The sequence below is a fragment of the Somniosus microcephalus genome, chromosome 6, assembly GCF_052327205.1.
Source record: "Somniosus microcephalus isolate GS21.2 chromosome 6, FLI_Smic_1.0, whole genome shotgun sequence".
NCBI classification, from domain to species: domain Eukaryota; kingdom Metazoa; phylum Chordata; class Chondrichthyes; order Squaliformes; family Somniosidae; genus Somniosus; species Somniosus microcephalus.
Window position 1 is genome coordinate 6,876,640 of NC_140992.1, and position 19,370 is coordinate 6,896,009.

Below are 19,370 nucleotides of genomic sequence, written 5' to 3' on the forward strand. Positions count from 1 at the left end.
GGTCTTTACCAGTATCATCGATTGGTATTCGGAGTAGCATCGGCTCCGGCGATATGGCAAAGAGCGATGGAACAAGTCCTGCAAGGGATTCCGGGGACTCAGTTACTTGGACGACATCCTTGTGACAGGTGAAGATGACAGTGAACACCTTAACAACCTAGAACAGGTGCTCACTAGACTACGGGAACATGGGCTACGAGCCAACCGCCCCAAGTGCGAGTTTTTTAAGAAACAGATATCGTATTGTGGCCACGTGATTGATGAAGAGGGGTTACATAAGTCCCCTGACAAAATTGAAGCGGTTGTTAAGGCCCCAGCGCCTGAAAATGTGTCGCAACTGAGGTCATTCCTCGGATTGGTGAATTACTACCATAAGTTTTTGCCGAATTTGTCGACAATTCTGCACCCACTGAACGCCCTGCTACGAATGGGAGTAGCATGGAAAGGGAGCAATGACTGTAAGCGGGCCTTGCAGAAGAGTAAGGACTTAATCACTTCAAGAGAAGTATTGGCTCACTACAACCCAGCACTGCCGATCAGACTGGCGTGTGATGCGTCTCCCTACGGCATTGGGGCAGTACTGTCACATAAATTCCTTGATGGTTGAGAGAGGCCGATAGCTTTTGCGTCACGCTCGTTAACTTCTGCCGAGCGTAACTACGCCCAGATTGACAGAGAGGCCGTCAGCCTAGTGTGGGGGGTGAAGAAGTTCAATCACTACCTGCACGGTCAAAAATTTACTCTACTAACCGATCATCAACCTCGTCTCCATTTTCAACCCTCAGAAGGGCGTACCGATAATGACAGCACAACGGCTGCAGAGGTGGTCCCTTTTCCTAGGGGCACACCAATATGACATCGAGTACAAAGGAACTAAACAGCATGGGAATGCTGATGGATTGTCACGCCTACCGTTGCCGACGGTGGAAGAAGACGACCTTGCAGTGGATCCAATGGAGTTATTCCACTCGACCATAGTCGAATGTCTCCCTGTGACGAATGCAAACATAGAAAAGGAAACACGGAATGACCCGACACTATCACAGGTCTATGATTTAACGGTGAAGGGATGGCCAGCATATGGCGAACCACTGCTGCCAGCATTCTCGCCGAGAAGAGAACAGCTGTCAGTGTGCAGAGGAACCTTGATGTGTGGATCCAGAGTAGTAATTCCACCTAAGTTGACGGATAGAGTGCTCAATGAGCTTCATGAGGGTCATCTGGGTGGGGTAAAAAATGAAGAACTTAGCCAGAGCATTTGTGTGGTGGCCGGGAATCGATAGAGAAATTGAAGAGATGACCAAGAGCTGTGCAGGATGCCAGAAGGTCCAAAACGCCCCACCACAAGCCCCTCTACATCCATGGGAGTGGCCCTCATCTCCATGGCAAAGGGTGCATATTGATTTTGCTGGTCCCTTCATGGACTCGATGTTTTTAATTGCGGTGGATGCACATTCAAAGTGGCCAGAGGTAATAAAAATGTCCTCAACCACCACAGAAAAAACTATCACAGTCTTACGAACCATATTCGCCAGGAATGGGCTGCCTGAACAGATTTGCTCTGACAATGGACCACAGTTTGTGTCTGAAGAGTTCCGAAGGTTCTTAAAGAACAATGGTGTTAAGCATTACACATCTGCCCCATATCATCCAGCCACTAATGGATTGGCCGAGAGGTTTGTTCAAACATTCAAGAAGGCTATCAAGGCAATGTGTAATGAAGATATACCCCTACAACACAAGGTGGACAACTTCTTGTTTGCCTACCGGAATGCGACACATGCAGTTACCAACCAAACTCCAGCCATGATGTTCTTCAATCGAAGACTACGATGCCGCTTGGATTTGGTTAAACCAAACGTCCGAAGAGATGTGGAGAACAGGCAGTTTCAGAATATGAATGAAAGGCCGACCAGGAGTTTTAAGATAGGTCAACCAGTTTTGGCCCGGGACTACCGCACTGAGAAATGGCAGCCAGGAACGATTTGTACACGGCAAGGACCTCTCATGTATACCGTGGACGTTGGAGAGAGCATTGGAAGACACATGCTGACCAGATTCTAGAGTCACTGGAAAACGTCAACTCCACATCACGATCTGATACACCTGGCAATGAAATCGACGTACCAATTGCAGCTACCGCAGAATCGGTGATATTGGAAGATGAACCAAACAACGACATTGATCCCGACTCAACCTTACTACCCCAAAGAGGCATTATCCAGACAGAATCAGGAAGCCTCCTCAAAGACTGAACTTATAATTGCTTAAACTTAACCAATGTATCTAGCAACCGTAATTGTGATTGTAATTAGTTATCATTTAGTTGTTAAATGAATGTTATGTATTGTTTATCTAAAAGGGGAGGAATTGTTGTGTATGTACCTTTAAGAGAATAACTGGTCTCAGACTGCAGTACCGGCAGTGATCACCCCTGTATAAAAGGCGCTAGTAAGCCTCTGTAGTTTCAGTTCCCGATTGACTCCTTTCAGTAAAGACTTGGTTTGTTCAACTCCTGCTGTTCGTGTCTCGATCATGCACGGACATAATAACTATCTTGAAGAGGAGCTGGGGAAATTTCCTGGCGTCCTGCCCAATATTTATCACTCAACCAATATCACAAACAGATTATCTGGTCATTTACCTCATTGCTGTTTGTGGGAGCTTGCTGTGCACAATTTGCCTGCTGTATTTCCTTGCATTACAACAGTGACTACACTTCAAAAGTATTTCAATGCTGTAAAGCGCTTTGGGCGGCGAGGTTGTGGAATGTGCAATATAAATGCAAGGTCTTTCTTTTTCTAAATGCAGCATAAACATCAGATCTGACTCATGCAAGAGAAGGACTTGGTTAGATTTTAAGAGAAATGATTAACTAGAAAACAGTTCCCACAGCAAACAATCTGTCCAAAATCCTGGCTTTAAACATCAGGGTTTCAAACGCTGCCAAGACCAGTTACAGGAATTCCCCCCCCATTCAAAACTTTTATATTTCCATAATTGCAAATAACCTCAGTACTTTAATGAATACAATGGAATCCTCTTATCACATTATAATCTTTTGCAGCAATTAGAAATGTATAACAATTTCCGGTTCATTTTTCTCCATTAGTACCACAGCAAAGATTAAACCGTTTCAGATTTAGCCAAAGCATAAATTGCTTTGTTCAATGGAAACATCAGCTCGCAAGCAAATAGTGTTGCTTAGTAAAGTACACCTTTAACGTTTCAGACCTGATCTGCAACATTTCCACAACTCTCTCTTATGTATTCTCGATTCATTTTACCCTTTTAAAAAATGTCCTCTTACTTTCACTTTTGTTTCTGCCCTCCATCTTCCTTGAAAACAAGGATAGCAATTGAGAGAGTGAGCGTGCACAACAGTGAAGCAAATGAGAGGGCACTCTCCTTTTAAAGTGCTTTTCCCCCTTTCACCTTGCTTGGTTTTCATAAGCCATACGTCCCAGGCTAATAGCAAGAACATGCTTCTATGTCACTACAGTGCTGTAGTCATCTGTAGGATGTGACCCGAGTGGCTCACCCTCTGATTTCCCCTGCCACTCTCTGGAAGGGCACCTGGTTTCCACGTAGCACTTGCCCACAACAGCAAGGCTGAGATCAGGATTGAGAGGGGTGGGCACGTGTGTAAGTCACCAGATGAACCCACAACTCCATGGCACAGCCATGGCTCAGCTGGTAGCACTCTCGTTTCTGAGTCAGAAGTTTCGGATGAGACACTAAACTGAGGCCCCGTCTGCTCTCAGGTGGACGTAAAAGATCCCATGGCACTTGTGGTAAACCACTGTTACACCTGTCTGTAGAGGCATGTGTATTCCACTAGGTACAGGTCTGGACATGCCTCGGCTGACTCCTCCCACTATTCCAGGTATATAAGTGACTACCTCCCAGTCCCTTAGTATTCTGGACGGGTCGACCACTCGAGACAAGACCTTCATTCTTTAGTTAATAAAAGCCTGATTGTTACTCGCTCAACCTCAGTCTTTTGAGTAATTGATGGCGCATCAGCACTATTTTGAAGACGAGCAGGGAGTTTTGCCCCGGTGTCCTGGCCAATATTTTATCCCTCAATCAACATCACTAAAACAGATTATCTGGTCATTATCACATTGCTGTTTGTGGGAGCTTGCTGTGCGCAAATTGGCTGCCGCATTTCCTACATTACAACAGTGACTACACTTCAAAAGTACTTCATTGGTTGTAAAGTGCTTTAGGACGTCCTCAGGTTGTGAAAGGCGCTACAGAAATGCAAGTCTTTTTTCTTTCACGGTATCCCAATCCGCTGTTAGAAACCAGCTCAGTTGCTAACGGCGGTGCGACAATAAATATATTCCACTGCAACAGCACATTTAGTCCTATTTGTTTTAATTTTAAAACTCAATTTTTGCATGAGCAAAACACTTCATAAAGCTGGTAATATCAAGCATGGCTTTTATAATTAAGCGTCTGGCTTAGCGATAAAAATGAAAAATATGAAACACTAACTTGAAAGAGACAGCCTGGGGTCACACAACACAATTCACACATTTCTGCCTACCCCATTCCTTATGCCAGGCATGCAAAGCAAGCAAAATAAAATAAATGCTGGCAATTGTCACAAAATCCACTGTACCTTCTTCATCGATCCACTTCATCGTGAAGAGCTGCTCGTTGTCAAAGCAGCACATATCACGGACCTCAGTGCAAAGGTTTTCATACGTGATGGAGGGATCGAAGTGGGTGATCATGATGTCCCTGAGCGAAGAAATGAATAAAGGACCAGTAAGAAATAACCAACACCAAACAAGTATTGCTTCACACAAATGTTGAGAAGTCGCACTGTAAATCTGGAATCAGGGCCCGACGGGTTCCAGAGCAAAGCAGAGCAAGACACCTTCCTCCAGGATTCACACCAACTCTATTTCTGTTCAAGATATTTCACAAGAGAAAAAACACAACTGCCCTTTGCCAAGGAACTCGGGCTTTGTATTAAATGTGAACACTCCACAAGAAACTGGGGAAAGGCAGCAATTGAAAGATGGCTCCATATGAAAAAAAGGCTGAACTCTGGTTATATAATAAATATCAAAATATGAGAGTACGTCGATATTCTTCAGTTGAACACCCCATGCCCACCCCGAGAATGGTTAGCTTAAATCTGAAATCTCCCACAGCACATAAAAATCCAACAGATCTGATATCAGCCCGACCATAGTTTCTGTGCCTGATTTGGTATTGAATTCACCCCTTCTAACTTACTCTTTCTTCAGTCCTTGCGCTGTTAATTTCACAATCCTCCAATCCGATTGGTTAAGGAGACACGCAGTTGCTTTCCCTGTTCCCTCAGGTCCCAGATGCCTGGTTTCCCTCGCTGCAATGTTATCAGCTCGCATTCCAGCAACTTGCGGCGCAAAATATCGGCGAGGTTAAATGAGCAAGGAAAAGACGGCGTTTGTTGCCCTGCTACAGCAAATTATGGGCCATCAAGTTTGATGAATTAACGCCACCGTGATCGCCACAGCCACTTGCGCCATTGCAAAATAGCACTGGAGAGCTCAGAATCAGTAAAGTTGCCGGAGGATTACATTTCTACTGACTTGTCCCAGGAACTTAATTGAAATCTTCAATTTAAGTTATAAAATAAGTCTTTTGACAGCCAGGCATGTTCTGACTTTCCCTGACTAATATTATTAATATTTATTGAGCTTGTGCACTAAGCATAGATTGCAACCACTAATATGGCTAGGGATCACATGCTGTTCAGGAGATAACCCTGCTTAACGCCGATTCATAAATTTCTACATGGGAACATAGGAACAGGAGTAGGCCATTCAGCCCCTCGAGTCTGTTCTGCTATTCGATGGGATCATGGCTGATCTGTGACCTAACTCTTGCTGCGGTTTATTCCCACAGGTGCTGACAGTTCCCATATGATCATGCTTCATTGTTGAGCCCAGATGGAGTGCATCAATGGGATTTTTAGCTATGATGGGCTTCATAACTAAACCAAATCCTGTCCTTACCCAAAACCCAAATACACACCTAACTTCCAGCAGGCATCACTCAGAGAAAACATAGAAAAATAGGAGCAGGAGTAGGCCACTCGGCCCTTCGAGCCTGCTCCGCCATTCAATATGATCATGGCTGATCCTCTATCTCAATACCATATTCCCGCTCTCTCCCCATCCCCCTTGATGATGTCTTTTGTGTCTAGAAATCTATCTAGCTCCTTCTTAAATATATTCAGTGACTTGGCCTCCACAGCCTTCTGTGATAGAGAATTCCACAGGTTCACCACCCTCTGAATGAAGAAATGTTTCCTCATCTCAGTCCTAAATGTCCTACCCCGTATCCTGAGTCTGTGACCCCTCGTTCTAGACTCTCCAACCAGGGGAAACATCCTCCCTGCATCCAGTCTGTCTAGCCCCGTCAGAATTTTATACGTTTCAATGAAATCCCCTCTCATTCTTCTAAACTCTAGTGAATACAGGCCTAGTCGATCCAATCTCTCCTCATACGACAGTCCTGCCATCCCAGGAATCAGTCTCGTGAACCTTCGCTGCACTCTTTGAGGAAGTAACATATAGGGTGGATAAAGGGGAACCAGTGGACGTAGTGTATTTAGACTTCCAAAAGGCATTTGACAAGGTGCCACACAAAAGATTATTGCTTAAGATAAAAAATCACGGGATTGGGGGTAATATTCTGGCATGGATAGAGGATTGGCTATCTAACAGAAGGCAGAGAGTTGGGATAAATGGTTCATTCTCAGACTGGCATCAGTAACTAGTGGTGTTCCGCAGGGGTCAGTGCTGGGTCCCTAACTCTTTACAATCTATATTAGCGTTTTGGAGGAGGGGACCGAGTGTAACATATCAAAGTTTGCAGATGATACGAAGATGGGAGGGAAAGTAGTGAGTGAGGAGGACATAAAAAACCTGCAAGGGGACATAGACAGGCTAAGTAAGTGGGCAGAGATTTGGCAGATGGAATACAATACTGGAAAGTGTGAGGTTATGCACTTTGGCAGGAAAAATCGTAGAGCAAGTTATTATCTTAATGGCAAGAAACTGGAAAGTACTGAAGTACAAAGGGATCTGGGGGTCCTGGTGCACGAAACTCAAAAGGTTAGTATGCAGGTGCAGCAAGTGATTAAGAAGGCCAATGGAATGTTGGCTTTCATTGCTAGGGGGATAGAATATAAAAATAGGGAGGTATTGCTTCAGTTGTACAAGGTATTGGTGAGACCGCACCTGGAATACTGCATACAGTTTTGGTGTCCATACTTAAGAAAAGACATACTTGCTCTCGAGTCAGTACAAAGAAGGTTCACTCGGTTAATCCCGGGGATGAGGGGATGGACATATGAGGAGAGGTTGAGTAGATTGGGACTCTACTCATTGGAGTTCAGAAGAATGAGAGGCGATCTTATTGAAACATATAAGATTGTGAAGGGGTTGGATCGGGTGGATGCGGGGAGGATGTTCCCGATGATGGGCGAAACTAGAACTAGGGGGCATAGTCTTAGAATAAGGGGCTGCTCTTTCAAAACTGAGATGAGGAGGAGCTACTTCACTCAGAGGGTGGTAGGTCCATGGAATATGCTGCCCCAAAAAGCTGTAGAAGCTACATCATTACATAAATTTAAAACAGAAATAGACAGTTTCCTAGAAGTAAAGGGAATTAAGGGTTACGGGGAGCGGCAGGAATTTGGACAGAGGTCTAGGTTCGGATCGGTCATGGCCCTGTGGGTAGCGGAGCGGGCCCAGGGGCCGTGCAGCCTGATCCTGCTCCCATTTCGTGTGTCTAATTCTGTTAGATTCAGCAGATGGTTCTGTGATAGTAGATTGGCGGTTAGGATCAGATCAGCCATGGCCTTATTGAGTGGCGGAGCAGGCTCGAGGGGCCGATTGGCCTACTCCTGCTCCTATTTCTTATGTTCTTATGTCCCTCTAGGGCAAGTATATCCTTTCTTAGGTAAGGAGACCAAAACGGCACACAGTACTACTCCAGGTGTGGTCTCACCAAGGCCCTGTACAACTGTAGTAAGACATCCTTGCTCCTGTACTCAAATCCTCTTGCAATGAAGGCTAACATACCATTTGCCTTCCTAACTGCTTGCTGCACCTGCATGTTTGCTTTCAGTGACTGGTGTACAAGGACACCCAGGTCCCTTTGTACATCAACATATCCCAATCTATCACCATTTAAATAATACTCTACCTTTCTGTTTTTCCTACCGAAGTGGATAACTTCACATTTATCCATGTTATGCTGCATCTGCCATGTATTTGCCCACTCACTCAACTTGTCTAAGTCGCCTTGAAGCCTCTTTGTATCCTCCTCACAACTCACTCACTCGTGCTTAAAAGGAGCAACCTTAGCGGATGTTTTTTCTCTCCTTCCCCAAGGCCTCCGGGACCAGTGGCCGCACCCCTTCCATCACCTCAGCTGATTCAGACACTGGGACCCTCCTGGTCTGCCTGGTTTAGATTTTCTGCCCAGTGTGGAACTATCAACTGAGCTATCAAAGGAGCCTTAGATTGCCATGTTCAATCATAATATGCACAGCCATACTGTCAGTTGAAGGGCACAATGTTTCCAGAGACTGGCAGTTTGAATGATGACCTTTAGTGAAAGCAACTTTTCCCAGAGTTAAATTAAAGTTTCATGCAAGGGATAAAATATTTACAACATGAAACTTTAACTGACACAGGAACAAAGTGTCACTTTCACCAGCAGTAATCCAAGTCTTCAAACCCATGGTCAGCATATGAAAAGGGGTGGCATCTCAGGAGGTCAGCGGGCAAACACTTCACACAGTGAAACGGTATGGAACTTCAACCTCCAAATAAAGAATGAACATTTATACACTGTCAATTAGAAAGGGGAAAGAGAATTCCTTGGTACAAGAAAAAGAAATAATGAAAGACTTGCATTTATATAGTGCCTTTCACAACCTCAGGATCTCCCAAAGCGTTTACAGCCAAGGAAGTACTTTTGAAGTGAAGTCACTGTTGTAATGTACAAAAGACTTTGATAGGGAAATCAAGACAATGAATGAACAGAAAACAGCCAAATCCACCGCAGAAAATCATCAGCAACAGTGCCATGATGGGTTAATCAAAAGAAGTTGTAGATCACCATACATTTTGATGATGGGTTCATTTTTTTTTTTATCTTCCTACATCTAACATCAAAAAACCCAACTTCTCCTCCTTCCCCTTCATAAATGCCCAAGACAAAGAAAGTCACCGTTTTGCAATTCCTAAAACACCAGTAGAAATCCCGGAATCGTCCATAATAAAAATGGAATTTTGCTTCTTCGGTCACTATAAACCAGTGGCCCTGTTCTTGGCATCTTTTAAAACGACAAAGGTAAATCTGACCCACAATTCAAATCCGAGCAGAATATACACCTCCAGAAAACAGTAAGTACAGGTCTTTGCACACCTGGCATATTGACATTCTGCAGCATCTGTTGCACTGCCTCAGCTTCACCTTTCGTTACAGGTAAACTGGTTTCATAATTCGCATCTAAATATGCAATGTGCTTGGGATATTTACACATTATTAATTCATGTCTCTGCACATCAGCCACAGCCAAATCCTGCAACAATTTCACAGCTCACTTATGCCACCTGTGTGCTGCAGCCCTGCCTTCAGCGACAGCCCTGTAACGTGAACAAGTTGCTGCTGGTCTCCCTGTTGATCTACCTTGGGAGGTTTTACATAAGAACCTAAGAAATAGGAGCAGGAGTAGGCCAATCGGCCCCTCGAGCCTGCTCCACCATTCAATAAGATCATGGCTGATCTGATCCTAACCTCAAATCTTCTATCACTCTCCATCCCACCCGAACCCATGTGATCTCCCGGGAGAGGCGAAAAACCAGATAAAAAACCCAATGGCCAATTTGGGAGAAAAAATCTGGGAAATTCCTCTCCGACCCATCTAGGCAATCGAAACTCTTCCAGGAGATCACTCTGTCCCTATATTTTCTACAGTACTTACCTTCTGTAAAGGTGATCTCCACCCCAGCCAGGAACAGGAATAAAACCATCTCCTGAAATCTAACACAGAATTAGAACACAAGAAGTAGGAACAGAACCAGGCTACACGGCCCCTGGGCCCACTCCACTACCCACAGGGCCATGACCATTCCGAACCTAGACTCATGTCCAATTTCCTGCCCGCTCCCCGTAACCCTTAATTCCCTTTACTTCTAGGAAACTATCTATTTCTGTTTTAAATTTATTTAATGATGTAGCTTCCACAGCTTTCTGGGGCAGCAAATTCCACAAACCTACTACCCTCTAAGTGAAGAAGTTTCTCCTCATCTCAGTTTTGAAAGAGCAGCCCCTTATTTTAAGATTATGCCCCCTAGTTCTAGTTTCACCCATCATTGGGAACATCCTCACCGCATCCACCCGATCAAGCCCCTTCACAATCTTATATGTTTCAATAAGATCGCCTCTCATTCTTCTGAACTCCAATGAGTAGAGTCCCAATCTACTCAACCTCTCCTCATATGTCCATCCCCTCATCCCCGGGATTAACCGAGTGAACCTTCTTTGTACTGACTCGAGAGCAAGTATGTCTTTTCTTAAGTATGGACACCAAAACTGTATGCAGTATTCCAGGTGCGGTCTCACCAATACCTTGTATAACTGCAGCAATACCTCCCTGTTTTTATATTCTATGCCCCTAGCAATAAAAGCCAACATTCCATTGGCCTTCTTGATCACTTGCTGCACCTGCATACTAACTTTGAGTTTTGTGCACCAGGACCCCCAGATCCCTTTGTACTACAGTACTTTCCAGTTTCTTGCCATTAAGATAATAACTTGCTCTATGATTTTTCCTGCCAAAGTGCATAACCTCACACTTTCCAGTATTGTATTCCATCTGCCAAATCTCTGCCCACTTACTTAGCCTGTCTATGTCCCCTTGCAGGTTTTTTTATGTCCTCCTCACTCACTACTTTCCCTCCCATCTTTGTATCATCTGCAAACTTTGATATGTTACACTCGGTCCCCTCCTCCAAATCATTAATATAGATTGTAAAGAGTTGGGGACCCAGCACTGACCCCTGCAGAACACCACTAGTTACTGATTGCCAGTCTGAGAATGAACCATTTATCCCAACTCTCTGCTTTCTGTTAGAGAGCCAATTCTCCACCCACGCCAGAATATTACCCCCAATCCCGTGATTTTTTTTATCTTGAGCAATAATCTTTTGTGTGGCACCTTGTCAAATGCCTTTTGGAAGTCTAAATACACTACGTCCACTGGTTCTCCTTTATCCATGATTTGTATGATTTGGACAGGTTGGGTGATTGGGCAGATGCAGTATAATGTGGATAAATGCGAGGTTATCCACTTTGGTGGCAAAAACAGGACGGCAGATTATCTGAAAGGCAATAGATTGGGAGAAGGGGAAGTGCAACGACACCTGGGTGTCCTTGTGCACCAGTCGCTGAAGGTAAGCATGCAGGTGCAGCAGGCGGTTAAGAAGGCAAATAGTATGCTGGCCTTCATAGCGAGAGCATTCGAGTACAGGAGCAAGGATGTCTTGCTGCAGTTGTACAGGGCCTTGGTGAGACCACACCTTGAGTATTGTGTGCAGTTTTGGTCGCCTTATCTGAGGAAGGATGTTCTTGCCATGGACGGAGTGCAGCGAAGATTCACCAGACTGATACCTGGGATGGCAGGAATGACTTATGAGGAGAGATTGGGTCGATTGGGCTTATACTCGCTGGAGTTTAGAAGAATGAGGGGGGATTTCATTGAAACTTATAAAATTCTAACAGGACTAGACAGACTAGATGCAGGAAGGATGTTCCCAATGGTGGGGGAGTCTAGAACCAAGGGTCACAGTCTAAAGATAAGGGATCTTTTAGGACAGAGATGATGAGGAATTTCTTCACCCAGAGAGTGGTGAACCTGTGGAATTCTCTACCACAAAAGGCAGTTGAGGCCAATTCATTAAATATATTCAAGAAGGAGTTAGATATATTTGTTAAGGCTAAAGGGATCAAGGGATATGGGGAGAAAGCTGGGACAGGGTCCTGAATTTGGATGATCAGCCATGATCTCATTAAATGGCGGAGCAGGCTCGAGGGGCTGAATGGCCTACTCCTGCTCCTATCTTCTATGTTTCTATTGAGATTACACAAATTAGAGTTGTATTCACTAGAATTTAGAAGGTTAAGGGATGACCTGATCGAAGTTTTCAAGATATTAAGGGGAGCAGATAGGGTAGCTAGAGAGACACTATTTCCGCTGGTTGGGGATTCTAGGACTCGGGGGCATAGTCTAAAAATTAGAGCCAGACCTTTGAGTGAAATTAGGGAACACTTCTACACACAAAGGGTAGAAGAAGTTTGAAACTCTTCCACAAACAGCTACTGATGCTAGATCAATTGTTAATTTTAAATCTGAGATTTTTGTTAACCAAAGGTATTAAGGGATATGGGCCAAAAGCGGGTATATGGAGTTAGGTCGCAGATCAGCCATGATCTCATTGAATGGTGGAACAGGCTCGAGGGGCTCAATGGCCTCCTATTTCTATGTTCTCATGAGCGAGGGAGGGGATGAATGGATATGTATGAACAAATGGTGTTCCAGTTTAGGATATGAATGCTAACCTCTGAAACAAGGTACCAGAGGATTATTCCTATATCTCGTGTTCTGCAGTGATAGGGTAAAGGGAGAAAACAATTGGTGAAGGTGGTGGTAAGAGTACGCACCAGTCCTGCCACTCAGTTGTAAAATTACTCCACAACTAAATGTAGCAGGCTTGCCCATCCTTTAAATGCACCTTCTACAGTTGGGAACTGGGGTCGCCAGTTTTCAGACTGCTAGTTGGAATCCCTTGCAATACACAGTTGTCAGCCTCAATGAAGCACGAGACTAACACTTTTCACAGTACAGCAACATTGACAATATCATGGACTAGCAAGCCTCAATATTCAAACTTCTGTTGGGAACTACAGGGAGGTGAGAGGAAGAAGAAAAATAATCAGTTAGGAATTAGCAGCTGAGGAGAGAAAGGAATAAAATATACATGACTTTAAAGGGACGACTTGAGGTAGAAGTAAATTTACCTCTCCAAAATACAAGATATTACTTCTGTGCTATGTTCTTATATTTTTGCAAGATTATGGAGTGAAGGGTTATGGGGAGCGGGCAGGGAAGTGGCTTTGAGCCCAAGATCAGACATAATCTTATTGAATGGCGGAGCAAGCTCGAGGGGCCAAGTGGTCTATTCCTGCTCCTATTTCTTATGTTAACATTTAATTCTGCCTCCCCTCAAACTGATTGAAGGAAGCTGAGAGATTTAAACGTTTAACTCCCTCACATTCAGAATACCCACCAACAAGGAGGCGATTTCTACAGGTGCTTTTTTAGGCCGATAAGCTGTTGAAAAGCTAAGTGCATGTCTGAGTAGAATCTTTCCTAGAGTTAAATGTTGTTCCAAGTGCTAACTATCTAAAGCTCTGTTTATACCCATAGCTGGTAGGAAAGCAGCACTGCGTGAAGTTGTTGCCAACACAAGCAATTCAAACTACAGATAAATTCCTTTCTGCAATCTACAGGCTTTCTAAACTCAAGGTTGTCAGCACCGAATCACTTCTTGTCCTCCTCCTTTCAACTTCTCTGGCATCCTGCACTATAGCCCTACAGAATACAAAGACCACCTCCTGAAACTGGGCAGAATTTCCTCCTCAGTGCCTGTGTACTGAGCACATATCATAAACGGCTCGAGATTCTCCATTTATTGCAAAGGGAAATCAGGAACAGTTTGTCCCCAAATTTCCAATAAGCACTTCCCCCTGACTACTTGCCTACTCTTGGACGCTGAAGAGGAAAATCTACTCCCGAATCTCAAAGCACTCTCACTTTAAAAAAAAATAGATGTAGTTAAGTGTTTGATACATGAACAGAGGTTAAAGAACCCATCTTGTTGCCAATATTTTTCAAATTTTGCACAAGTAATGCTCTTCATTCCTATGTTTCCACAAACCACAGTATTAATTCAGGAATGAAGAGCGATGACCGGTGTTTCTAAAATCTATTTACATGTACATGCCCTGTCCCCCCCACAGTCCCTCTTCCACAGTGATACGGCTGACACTCAAACTGTGACCAGGGGAGGAGCTTCGGCACAAACTAAGAGCCTTATGAAAGGGTTATGGGAGACATTGGAAATACAGAAGATTCGAATCAACTTTCACGCAGCTATGAAGCAGTATGGGGAAAAGTGCACATGATTAGGTAACCGTCCAGAAACAGATCAATATCATAGCAGCAGCAGTGACACACATGTTTAGTGGAGGTCAGTTGAAGCTGACTTGGGTTTGAACATACTCTCCAGAATTAAAGTCAAATTCAAATCCTTGGAGCAGGACAGGTTAACAAAGCAGTTAATTAAGCATATGGAACCCTGGGTTTTATAAATAGAGGCATAGAGTACAAAAGCCAGGAAGTTATGATAAGCCTATATAAAACACAGGTTCGGCCTCAACTGGAGTATTGTGTCCAATACTGGGCGCCACACTTTAGGAAGGATGTGAAGGCTTTGGAGAAGGTGCAGAAAAGATTTCCGAGATGATTCCAGAGATATGGGAATGCAGTTGCATGGATAGACTGGAGAAGCTGGAGTTGTTCTCCTTGGAGCAGAGAAGGCTAAGAGGAGATTTGATGGAGGCGTTTAAAATCATGAAGCGTTTAGATAGAGTCAATAAAGAGAAACTGTTTCCAATGGCTGAAGGGTCAATAACGTGAGGGCACAGATTTAAGGTGATTGGCAAAAGAACCAGAGGTGACAGGGGGAAAAACTTTTTTATGCAAGGAATGGTTAGGATCTGGAATGCACTGCCTGATAGGGTGGTAGATACAAATTCAATAGTAGCCTTCAAAAGGGAATTGCATAAATACTCGAAGGAGAAAAAATTGCAGAGATATGGGGAAAGAGCCGGTGAATGGGGCTAACTGGATTGCTCTGCGAAAGAGCCGGCACAGACTCGATGGACCGAATGGCCTCCTTCTGTGCTGTACTATTCTATGATTCAAGGCAAAAAGCTGAATCACTGGTGCAGGGGATGGAGGAGGGATGTTTAATCAGAGAGGTGTTCTTAGACACCAGACTCTATACTAGCCTAAAGATGGTCACTGTTAAAAATGACCTATGGCAAACCAACACCACCAACTGTGATAACCAAGCTTTCTTTAACCACTAGATACACCAGCTAATGGAATATATAATAGAATATTCAAACTTGTTATCAAGAATCTGTGGAAACCTGGATATTTGAAGATCTGAATATCCTCAGCACATAATGGAGGAGTTGAACATAAGTGAAATATGTATGATGATGACTAGTGCTGGGAGTAAGTTCCTTCAGTAGCCTGTATCGTGTTTTATAAAGGCTAGAATCATATACTGCATTTACCTTGCAGGGTTGCCACTGATGGCAGCCCAACTTCAATGGTGGCACTTAAAAAATAAATAAAGCAGCAGCTTCAAAATTGCTACATCAAGCCAGAACAGCAACAAAAACTTTCACCTCCACTTCTTCTTTGGTCGTGGACAGACTGAGCGTTTAGCACATCCGTACAGGTCAACAATGTGGTTTTCACACTGCCGCCCTTCAGCGAAGGTCTCGTGGCCAGAAAAGCAGCAATTGATGACGTTTAAACAACCGTGCGACATGTGTAATCGTTTACCGTTTCTGCTGTATCGTCAAATCCACTCAGTGTAAAAAGTACAAATTCCACAACAGGAACAGCCAAGACTTAAGAACGAGAGAGAAACAGGAAAAAAAGAAACAGGCTTGCATTTATAGTACAATACCTTCAGAAGCTTTGTACGGTGGTTCACATACAATGAATTACTTTTGAAGTGCAATGACTATTGTGGTGGCAAAACGCAGCAATGATTTTGATGGACTTGAACTGGACTCTGCATTCAGTGAAATGGGCCCTTTGGAGGGAATGTCTGTCGGAGGCGGTTGAAGCCTGGACTGAATTATTCAAGTCAGACAGTGGGTGGTGAGGAAAATCATCCTGGATTTGTCCTCAACAAGTAACTGTCATAACATACTAATACCTACACTGTTGTATATTTTATTCTGCATTTTACTGTGGTACTTTATTGTTGGCATTACAATTGACAAGTTTTAATGACAATTACAGATCATTTTCAGGTACTATTTATTGTGTAACCATCATTTCAAATTTATTTGCTAACTGTGCTGACTTTTTGTTCATTCTAAAAAGTTGAGCAAACTATGCGGTAACTTTCACTGACAGGTGGAGAAGGGTGCTTTATATGCAAATATAAATATGTAAAAAATTATGATGCATGTTAATTATGTATATTTTTCTAACAACTAAATATTGAGAGCTCCCAAAAATCAACATTAAAATTTGGATCATGGCCAAATTACACAGCAACACTTCACTGCCTAGCCTGCAGAAACAGTACAGCACGAGCATTTTACTCAGAGGAACAATGAGACTTAATGTTAAACCTGTGCACAAATCTAAAGGAGTCAGAAGCATTACTCACCTGAAACTAACAGCACCCAAACCCCACCTGATTCATCAGTCAGCACTGATTCACCACAGCACAGATCGGAGTGATTCAAGCTCCTTACTTTGGAATGTTTGAATGTTCTGCAATTAAAGGTCTCTGGATCTGCAGGAAATTAGTGGATATTGGGTAAGCACCGTATCTCGTCACCCGAGACCTGGGTTTGACAGCAGCTTTGCCTGGCAGGATGAAAGTCTCTCCTCGCTGCTGGGTCTTGTGAAATTAGTTTGGGAGGTCAGAACTCAGTACTTCGAGTGTGGGCCACAGCACGAAATTGTCAATCTCACAGGCAGACCACAAAGATGGCTGGCATAGGAAATGAAGATATCACTTTTCTTTTGAAAAACGCTCCCAAATGCAAGAATCTAAGCAGCATTGCTCTAGGCAGGGTAGCGGGAGCAGTTGTCTGCACCTGATCATACCTGGAAGTGCTTGATGCTGACACTGGGGGCCTGAAATAGGAAAGCATTCCATTCTCCAGTTATAATGGCCCAGAACTTGTGGTCAGCAGCAAAGCGAAGGTGTTCGCTGCTGGCCCCAAGGTACACTTCGCACAAGGGTCATGCAATCCCCGTGTCCAGAACGTCGGGTTTTCCGACCTTCAATTCAAACCAACGGAATTTAATGGGGATATTGTGGCAGTACCACCAGTTGTCCCTTACATATAAATATACATAATTCCCTTTAACTCACCTAACTGTATGTACTTAACTTACTTATATATGTTAGCTTACCTGTTGGGGCCGATGCCCTTTTAACTTACCTTTTGGGCCATTGCCCCTTTAAGATGTACCCTAACATGCTGACGTCACGTCACGTATGACGTAACGTGCGTGCGGCGGCCGCCAGCCCGACTCAGCCTTCCAGGATGGCCGCCGGCGCAACCCGGCATAGCGTCTTCGGTCGCATCGGCCAGCCGACGGGAGCGACGCGGTCTTCCGCTCCCGCGGCAAGCACCGGCACAGCCCGGCCTCGCAACCTCGGCCTCAACGGCGCGGTCACGTGACACCCCAAGCGCGGGCAAACGCGACGACGCGCATCACGTGACGCCCTAAGCGCGGGAAACGTGACCGAGCATGAGGACGTCATCACGCTCTCCACAGGACTGCGAACTCAGTCCTCGTGGAGTCCCCGCTGGGACAAGACCTATACCACGGTGCTTCTAGTCAGCCATCTTACCTGCCATCTTACCGGATGTAATTAGTCTGTTCCTGTAAATAAACAGCTTGGTAATAGTTCGTCGAAGTCAAACTCTCTTATTTAGTGGCGATCTACACGAACCGCTACAATATCCTTGTTCGAGCTGCTGTGACGTCAACAGGCTGAGCAGCCAATCAAAAGGCAGAATTCTCAGACAGCAAACAAGGAAATGAGTAAGCCCTTAAAATTCTAACTTTTTAAAATAGTTAGAGCAAGCAAAAGAAAAATTGAGGCTCTCACACAGGGAAAAGGCAAACCCGAAATAAAGATGAACAAAATAATTTTTTTTTAAATTTTAATTATTAAAATGGACAAATTTCACAATGCACAAAATGAGAATGAGTTTTCCAGGCCTTTAACATTTGTTTATCAGTCAACACGCTGTTAAAACCCCAGTTACACCGAATCCCTTCGGGTCTAACTTTTAGTGGGGAATTTACAGCGTAATTACTGCAGAAGAGCTGAAGTTTTCGTCAGTTTCTCTGATTTGAGAGATTTTACTGATTGCCGGCTCTGTGCTGGGGGGTGTGCTACAGTGCAGCCTGTGTCGGAGCTGTGAAGGACAGACTGCAACTTCGGGATTTTCACATCCGCCTGTGCCAAATCCCGAAGTTGCGGTCAGTTTCAAAGGCGGAATAACGGCAAGCGTTGCCAGCGTGCCGTCATCCTGACCACAAATTCCAGGCCTATATCACTGGCTTCACAAGCACAAAACCTCACCCACCCGACTTATCCTACAACTTCAATTTCCTGCGACTGCACAGTTAACATACTGTGCGTCTATATAGAATATTCTGCATACGAGATATAACGACTTGCATTTATATCGTGCCTTTAATGTAGTAAAATGACCCAAGGTGCTTCACAGGAGTATTAGAAGACAAAAAATTTACCACAATACATCAGTTGGATCCATGCCCCTTTACATTAAAAGTTGGAGTCGTCTTTAATACTGTAACCAGCACCCCTGCCTTTCAAGATGCTAGGGAACCACCTCAAAAGATGAGTCTCGCTGGCACCTTTGCAGCCAACAGCACCCAGTGTCGACAACAAATATAAACAGCTGCTGCAATGAAATCCACTGCCTCATTTACATCATAGAATGGTTACAGCACAGAAGGAGGCCATTCGGCCCGTGCCGGCTCTCTGCAAGAGCACTTCAGCTAGTCCCACTCCCTCGCCCTTTCCCCGTAGCCCTGCAAATTTCTTTCCTTCAGATACTTATCCAATTCCCTTTTGAAAGCTGTGAATGAGTTTACCTCCACCACCCTTTCAGGCAGTACATTCCAGATCTTAACCACTCGCTGCATAAAAAGGTTTTTTCTTACGTCGCCTTTGGTTCTTTTGCCAATCACCTTGAATCTGTGTCCTCTGGTTCTCGAACCTTCCGCCAACGGGAACAGTTTCCCTCTATCGACTGTCTAGACCCCTCATGATTTTGAAAACCTCTATCTGCTCAACCTTCTCTGCTCCAAGGAGAACAACCCCACCACTAATGAGAACCATCAGCCACCTCAGCCCTAGCACGAATTTCCTTTGCTTTTTCTCTCTACATCTTGAAAAACATTTCTCAAA

General features: G+C 44.2%; 1 protein-coding gene across 1 annotated transcript in view; it reads right to left on the reverse strand.

The window, feature by feature from the left end:
• The window catches only part of prkci (protein kinase C, iota), a 125,574-nt gene that overhangs the window by 82,980 nt on the left and 23,224 nt on the right, over positions 1–19,370 (reverse strand). Inside the window, exon 2 of the mRNA XM_085989658.1 lies at positions 4,631–4,752. Within this exon, the coding sequence (XP_085845784.1) occupies positions 4,631–4,752 (122 nt within the window). The remainder of the gene's footprint in view (positions 1–4,630; positions 4,753–19,370) is intronic.